The sequence below is a fragment of the Meles meles genome, chromosome 20 (genome assembly GCF_922984935.1).
Source record: "Meles meles chromosome 20, mMelMel3.1 paternal haplotype, whole genome shotgun sequence".
Classification (NCBI taxonomy): domain Eukaryota; kingdom Metazoa; phylum Chordata; class Mammalia; order Carnivora; family Mustelidae; genus Meles; species Meles meles.
In genome coordinates this window covers 9,656,402-9,664,008 of record NC_060085.1, presented here as the reverse complement: position 1 = coordinate 9,664,008, position 7,607 = coordinate 9,656,402, and the positions used below count along the sequence as shown (strand labels likewise).

At 55.9% G+C, this 7,607-nt stretch overlaps 1 protein-coding gene across 2 annotated transcripts; it reads right to left on the bottom strand.

The window, feature by feature from the left end:
- Positions 1-2,341: 2,341 nt before the first annotated feature.
- On the bottom strand, positions 2,342-6,916 carry MISP3 (MISP family member 3). 2 transcript variants are annotated; one of them, XM_045990614.1, is made up of 3 exons: positions 5,418-6,916; positions 4,904-4,977; positions 2,342-2,621 (listed from the first exon to the last, which is right to left on the bottom strand). In XM_045990614.1, exons 1-3 carry the CDS (start codon positions 5,983-5,985, stop codon positions 2,601-2,603), a joined length of 663 nt encoding a protein of 220 aa, XP_045846570.1. In that variant the 5' UTR covers positions 5,986-6,916; the 3' UTR covers positions 2,342-2,600. The 2 variants fall into 2 exon arrangements, with proteins under 2 accessions (XP_045846570.1, XP_045846571.1); XM_045990615.1 differs by lacking the exon at positions 2,342-2,621 and adding an exon at positions 4,160-4,544.
- Between the last annotated feature and the right edge of the window lie 691 nt (positions 6,917-7,607).

The window sequence follows — 7,607 nt, the reverse complement described above, 5'->3', positions numbered from 1 at the left end:
CGGGCAAGTGGCGGGGCGATTGCAGCTGGTCCCTTGCGAGAGGAAAGGTGTGCTTCCTCACCCGGCTGTCACTCATCTGCGAGTTACCCCCTCATTTAAGGCATGCCTTTTCGTTCCTTGTAGCATTTTTGGAGTCGGGGGAGACCTAACCTTTAAGTTTTTGAGCAAAGCACTCACCTAAAACTCCCTGGCACATAGTAGTGTAAACCCCAGTTTAAGATGACAAAAACGGACGTGAGAGGTAAAGTGAGTCGTCTGGATTGGACACCAAAACCCTTCATCTTTGGGGGGCGGCAGGGGGTACAATTTGACTTCATTAAGATTGTTTAGTCTGAATGAATTCAAGGGGATTCTGAAGCTCCCTAATACTTTTTTTTTTTTTTTAAGATTGTATTTATCCATTGAGAGAGGGAGAGAGAGTGAGTGAGAGAAGGTCACAGGGAGATGCAGACTCCCCGCGGAACTGGGAGCCCTACGCGGGACTTGATCCCCGGACTCGATCTTGGGACTCCAGGGTATCATGGCCTGAGCTGAAGGCAGTTGCTCAACCAACTGAGCCACCCAGGCACCCCCTAATAAGGTTTTTTTTTTTTTTTTTTAAGATTTTATTTATTTATTTGACAGAGAGAGATCACAAGCAGGCAGAGAGGCATGCAGAGACAGAGAGAGAGAGGGAAGCAGGTTCCCTGCCGAGCAGAGAGCCCAATGCGGGACTCGATCCCAGGACCCCGAGATCATGACCTGAGCCGAAGGCAGCGGCTTAAACCACTGAGCCACCCAGGCGCCCCCCCAATAAGGTTTTAAGTTAGTCCCTCTGAGTTACACACACACACACACACACAGTAAGCTCTCTGAGTTACACACACACACACACACACACACACACACACACACACACACACACACACAGTAAGCTCTTTAGCTTAGTCCGTAGAAGTTTAAATTGGGCCACAAATGCGAGTCATATATGTAATTTCAAACCGCCTAGTAACTACATTTAAAAAGGTGAGGTTAAGGGGTGCCGGGGTGGCTCTGGGTTAAAGCCTCTGCCTTTGGCTCAGGTCATGATCCCAGCGTCCTGGGATCGAGCCCCGCATCCGGCTCTCTGCTTAGCAAGGAGCCTGCTTCTTCCTTTCTCTCTGCCTACTTGTGATCTCTGTCAAATAAATAAATTAAATCTTTTTTAAAAAAAAAAGTGAGGTTAAAAAAAACAATCAGATAAATCTTAGTGATTTTTATTTAACCCAATATATCCAAAATATTATTTCAATATATACTCAATGCAAGAAATTGAGATAGTTCCCCCTTTCAGTTAATAAGTCTTTGAAGTCTGGTGTGTCTTTCATACTTACAGCACATCTCAGTTCAGACATAGCTTTAGACTATGTCCCTTAAGGCAAATCCACAGGCCACTTAAGATTAAAGATTTCTGGGGGCGCCTGGGTAGTTCAGTGGATCAAAGCCTCTGCCTTCAGCTCAGGTCATGATCCCAGGGTCCTGGGATCGAGCCCCACATTGGGCTCTCTGCTCAGCGAGGAGCCTGCTTCCCCATCTCTCTCTGCCTGCCTCTCTGCCTACTTGTGATCTCTGTCTGTCAAACAAACAAATAAATAAAGTCTTTAAAAAAAAAAAAAAAGACCAATGATTTCTGGCGCATGGTGGCAGTACTCGGAGAAGAAGGAAACAGGTTTGATGTCCTGAATCCTGTTGCTTTTGAACTATCCATAATGGTGATTCTCCACCTTTAGCATGGAATCGTGTGGAGGGTCTAATTTTTAAGTCTGGGTTGGGGGCCCAGAATGTGAGAAGTTCCCAAGACATCTAGAGGCTGCTGGTCGAAACACTACAGTTTGAGAACTGCTAGCCTACATCTACCTACATGATGGTTCTCACACTTGGCTCCATGTAGGAAACAACTATAGAGCTTTAAAAAATACTGAAGCCAAGCTGCCCCTCAGATTCTGATTTGCTTGGCGTAAGGGTGCCTCAGGTGATTTTAATTTGCAGGGAAGGTGGAGAACCCGGGTCCACACTTAAGTAGTGCTGTCAACTCTACAGGCTTAGTTCTTAGCAACCCTGCTGGGAATTAAGACTCTGCTCTGGGGGCGCCTGGGTGGCCCCTGTGTCCTGGGATCTAGCCCCATATTGGCCTCCCTGCTAAGGTGGGGAGCCTGCTTCTCCCTCTCCAGCTCCCCTGTGCGTGTTTCCTCTCTCACTCTGTCATAAATAAATAAAATCTTTTAAAAGATTAAATCTTTTTAAAAAGATTTTATTTGACAGAAAGATCACAAGTAGGCAAAAAGGCAGGCATAGAGAGAGGGGGAAGCAGGCTCCTCACCGAGCAGAGAGCCTGATGTGGGGCTCGATCCCAGGGCCCTGAGATCATGACCCACTGAGCCACCCAGGCACCCCAATAAATAAAATCTTAAAAAAAAAATCTGCTCTGGCTGTTTCCATTTCCCCCCTTGGCAGTGCTGGATCTTTGCTCTCTCAGCAGTCACCATCAAGTATGTGCTCAGTGTGCTGATGCCGGAATCAGGTGTTCCTTTTTGGACTGAGCTTCTCGTGGGGTCCAATGCTGTGTGTGCCTTCTTTCATTCTTAATTAGCTACTTGTCCTCCCTATAGAGAATCAAGCCTGTTGTTAGACCCAGGGCATACAGAGTTGGACAAATCCAAGAGTTGAAACAGTGACTCTAAAACATTCCTGGGTCTTTTCTTGGTCTCAGGGTGCCCCCTAAGAAGCCGGTACCCTAAAACCAAAGAATAAAAGTGCACAGATACAGTTATTCAAGTTAGGGTGTTCACAGACTCTCTTGAACTCCATCAAAGGGGAACTTGAACCCCTCAGCTTAGGAGAGAAATTACGAAGGGCTTGCCAATTGAGAGCTACAAGCTATATGGCAAACGGCTGCTGCTTATTGCATCTCCTGTCCCCCACCCCCAATTTAAAAAGTTTTCTAGTTATTTTTTTAATATTTTATTATTTGAGAGAAAGAGAGCACAAGCAGGGGGAGTTGCAGAGGAAGAAGCTGGCTCCCAGTTGAGCAGGGAGCACTATGTGGGACTCAATCCCAGGACCCTGGGATCATGACCTGAGCCACCCAAGTGCCCCAAAAGTCACATTTAAAGTTCAGTAGATTTCTCTTTTATTTTTTTAAAAAGATTTTATTTATTTGACAGAGACAGCGAGAGAGGGCATACAAGCAGGGGGAGTAGGAGAGGGAGAAGCAGGCACCCTGCCCAGCAGGGAGCTGGAGGCAGCCAGATCACAGGACCCTGGGATCATGACCCCAGCCACAGCAGACGCTTAATGACTGAGCCACCCAAGTGGCCCTCTTTTTTTTTTTTAAGATTTTATTTATTTGAGAGTGAGAGAGTGAATGTACAAGCAGAGGGGGAGGGCCAGGGGCAGAAGCAGACTCCCCTGCCAAGGGGGGTGGGGGGGAGGCAGACATGGAGCTCCATCTCCAGATTGCAGATTATAACCTGAACCCAAGTCACGTGCTTAACTGTCTGAGCCACCTGACTCCCCTAGATTTCTCTTTTAAAGGCTGGGTTCCCTCCTCACCCACCCCCCGCCCCCTTTGGAAATCAGAAGCTCTGGTGCCACTGAGTTCACTCATTGGTAGTACCGTTGATATGGAGGAACACTTATCTGCCCGTTGAAACAGGCATTTTGCAACACACCCCATTTCTCTCCTTAATATCTGTCTGGGATCTATAAGGCATGTGAAGTTTGCCATAGCTGGACAGATTATATATGGTCTTTTATACCCTGTTGAGAAGCTTGTACCTTCACCACCACCCCATTTTTGGGGGGTATTGTTTACGTCCTCAGGGCAGAACAACCTCTTATCACCTCTGTCTAGCCAGCGCCCAGCTCTGGGCATTCCGTTGGCACCAATAAATGTTGACGCTGTCTGGAAATAGGGAGGGCTTGAGTTCATTCCTCCGAACGCCGCAGTTTGCGCATCCGCCGCCAGGGGGCACCAGGACCCGGCCAGGGCCGGGGGAGACCAGCTGCCCCAGAACTGGGCACTAAAGGGCACGTTCTGTATTCTGGCCCGCGCCTTCTGCAGCTTTCTCAGGACTTCCTCTGCCGGGCGCGCTCCCGCCCCAGCCCAGACGAAGAGGACCCAGAGGAAAACAGCCTCAACTGCCCAAAAAGAAAGGGCTTTATTGGGGAGTGAGGATAGCCGAGGCGGAGACCCTGGTCCCCTAATTGCAAAGGCCGGAGGCAGAGACCAGCTCGGTTTGCAGTTAGGCGGAGAAGGGCTGAACAGTTTCACTGGCGGTTTGAGAGTGGTAGTGTTCCCCCAGTGGGGACTAACAGATTTATGGAAGAGACTGGTCAGTTTCACAAAGTCAGGTTCAAGGAAGGGCTGGTCGATTTCATCTTGTCCTGTGCAGACCCGCTGGCCTTCTTCCAGGCCTTCAGTGGATTCTGAGAGCACCTGGGCAGCCCTACCAGTTTCCTCTGATGTACACGTTACGTCTGGCAGGGGGTCCCAGCCTGCTGGAACATCAAGTCTTCGGCTCCTCCTGGGGAGAGGACGCCAGACCGAAGGCTGACTTTAAGGACCCGCGCACCGCAGGAACGACACCCACCCAGGGTGGGGCGGTTTGGGCCCTGGGACTACCGCATTCTAGTCACTCCCGGGCCGTGCCCAGAACATTGTGCCCTAGCCTAGAGTGAGTTTCCAAAGGGCTCGGGGGTGCACTTTTCCCTGGCCGCATTCTGGTCACTCCCGGGCCATGCCCAGAACATTGTGTCCTAGCCTAGAGTGAGTTTCCAAAGGGCTCGGGGGTGCACTTTTCCCTGGCCCAGCACCCTGGCGCCCGGGGTGAGGGGAGGGAAGAGCGACTAGCGCTTGAGGCAAGAGGAGAAAGGGGGTTCCCACCTGCTCCAAGCCGCTCTCAGATGCCTTTCTGCGCGGAGGCCAGATCACCGCCAGCTTTCCGTCGCCGCTGCTTGCTGCGGGGGAAGGGGCGCTCAGCCGGGGTTGCCCCTCCTGTCACCAGCTGGAGGCGGCCAGGACCAAGGAGGCCGGCCGCGCCCCTTAAACACACAGGCGTTTACCCTCCTTCCCATGGAAACCTCCATTCTGAAGGAGGGAGCAACCTGAGGGAGGAGGGAGGCGAACCCAGAGTGCGGAAGTGGCTCCAGGAGTGCCAGAACCCAGAGAGGGTTCCCTGGAACCCGATAAAGACACCTAGAACCCCCCTCCCTTCCTCACCAAGAGCCTAGTAAGGTGGATTCGGGAGTCGACCATCCCGAGTACAGAGTGGAGCGCAGGGCGTTTGGGAGCCAGAGGGGGGTACCTTGAGGTCCAGAAGAGGGGCCACTGGAGTAGGGCAGTCGGTGAGGGAGGCTGGAGCCGCGACAGACCCCAGCGTCGGGGCGCGCGTACTTACCCGTGAGGCTCGGCGCGGGCTCCTTGAAGTCGGCGGTACCGTAGACGCTGAGCCGCTGGCGCTGCAGCTCCCGCTCGCGCTCAAGCACCTCGCGCACCTCCTGCTCCAGCAGCGACGGCGCGACCCGCGGCGGGGCGCGGGCCAGCACCGGGCACCGTCCCTGCACCGCCAAGCGCGGCCGGCCTCCGGGATCCGGCAGCCCCTGCAGGTCCGCGCCGCCTTCAGCCGCCGACAAGGAGCCGCGTCCCCCAGCGGCCTCAAAGAATCGCCGGAGCTCACCCAACGGCTGCGGCGGCGGCCCGGCGCACTGCTCCGGGGCTGCGGGGCTCGCTAGCGCCGCCTGACGGTGGGCCTCCCGCTCGATGTCTCGCTGCATCTGCGCGCCCGCCCGCGCGCGCTCCAAGGCGCGCGGGAGCGCGGGGCCGGGGCCGGGCAGGCTGAGCACCGGCCGCACGCGCAGCTCGACGAGTTCTCGGCCTGCGCGGCGAGGGCTCAGGCCTCGGCTCCGGCGCAGGCTCTCCTCGCGTTCGCAGCTGCGACGTATTTCTCGCTCAATGGGCGTCTCCATGAGCGGCTCCTCGGGGCCCTCGTGGGGGGGGGGGGTCTTCGGGGGCTGTAGAAATGCTGCAGGGGGCCTTCGGAGTCTGACCCCGGGGAGGAGGTCTCGGGATCCTGAAGAGGACAGTGCTTCGGGGACCCCGCGCTTCGTGCTTCAGACGGCTCAGGGTCGCGGGTGCCGGGCGGGAGACTCCCAAAACCCTCAGCTGCAGACGGCCCGGGGCGTTCTGCGTCCAGCCCCGCTGATGGACCAGGGACTTCTCTCCCTTGCTCAGGGATCTCCGCGCCCTACTCTAAAGAGGCCACGGAGACCTTGCTTCCTGGCCTGAGGACTTCGGCGTCCTGCTCTGGGGCAGGCCCCGGACTTCGTTGTCTGACCCGGGGGCCTCAGGGCCCCGCTCTTCAGATGACCCCAAGGCTCCGGTCTCTGGCCCGAGGGCCTCGGAGTCCCGGGCTGGGAGCAGCTCGGAAGACTTAGTTTCCAACGCCGGAGTTTTGATGCCCAGAGCTCGGACACAGTACCCTGCGCGGCACCTGTGGCAGTCACCACCCGCGGGTTCCAAGGCGTCGCCTACAGCGGCGGTTTCTCTGACCTGCCCCTGGCCTCTAAGAACGGCCCCCCGGGGCAGAATCGGGCACCGCCCTCTGCACCTGAAGGGAAGATTACGGCCCCGCCCTCGGGGCGGAAAGGGGCGGGGCTCGGCAGGGTACCGCCTTTCCTGCTCTGACGCGCCTCAGGTCAGTTCAGGGTACCAGACTTCTTGTAAAAGGGCTTACCTGGACTCGGCGGCAAGTCTGGGTACCGTTCAACTCTCGGGGCGCCACCGTGGCACCTCGTCGCTCCCACTTCCGCAGCATTCCCAGGAGGTCTGATCCCAGCCGTGCCCCTGGCTGGGCCTTTGAGCCACTGGCCCTCTGGTGCAGGTGTCCTCCAAAGCCATCTTTCCGGGACCTTGCTAGCCCCGCCCAGGCCGGCAGGCAGCAACGCCCCTGGCCTCTGGGCTGTCCATCCACATTCTACCCCTGCAGCCTACGACTCAGACTGGAGGGGGCGCCAGGAGCCCTCTCATGGCGCGCCCCAGGCTCCCTCCCTGTTTCTGGGCTCAGCGAGGCCTCATCAGAGAGGTGTGCCATGGGCCGCGTCACGCCCAGAGGCTGCTTTTCCCTCACGCCTCCTGGAAAAGTCCGCGAGGCGTCCGCGGCCAAGTGCACTTCCAGATTGAGGGAAGTGGGAGGGATGGACACAATGAGCCCAGGGCTTAGCCGAGCAGCTGCGGTTGAAAGGCGGTCACCTTGGGCCCAGGCAGCTGGAAAGGCCCTGGAGAGGCGGTATGGAGCAGCTCCCTGCCGCGGAGGCCAGATCCGTGGCGTTCAAGGGCAAGACCGACGCCCGCAAAGACATTTTCCACTCTCTTCCCCCAGGCCCTCTCCAAATCTGTCCTCTGGCCCTACTTCACCATTCTGGGTTGACCAGGAAGAAAGAATAGTTACCTAGAGAAAGAGGGAGGGTGCTAAACAGCTTTGGGAACCTCCAACAATCCATATCTGATCACTCCTTCCCCCAGCTCTCTACCTACCCTGGTGACTCCCCTCCTTCCCACCCTCTCCTACCCTCTCCTGGATCCTAGTCTC

What these genes read in the sequence shown, in the direction of transcription:
- MISP3 (XM_045990614.1), bottom strand. Translation starts at nt 5,985, where the DNA reads ATGGAGACGCCCATTGAGCGAGAAATACGTCGCAGCTGCGAACGCGAG. An exon ending in GCCCGCGCCGAGCCTCACGG is followed by an intron (nt 4,978 to 5,417) that starts GTAAGTACGCGC and finishes CTTCCCCCGCAG; the next exon opens with CAAGCAGCGGCGACGGAAAG. An exon ending in CTGAGAGCGGCTTGGAGCAG is followed by an intron (nt 2,622 to 4,903) that starts GTGGGAACCCCC and finishes GATTCTCTATAG; the next exon opens with GGAGGACAAGTAGCTAATTA.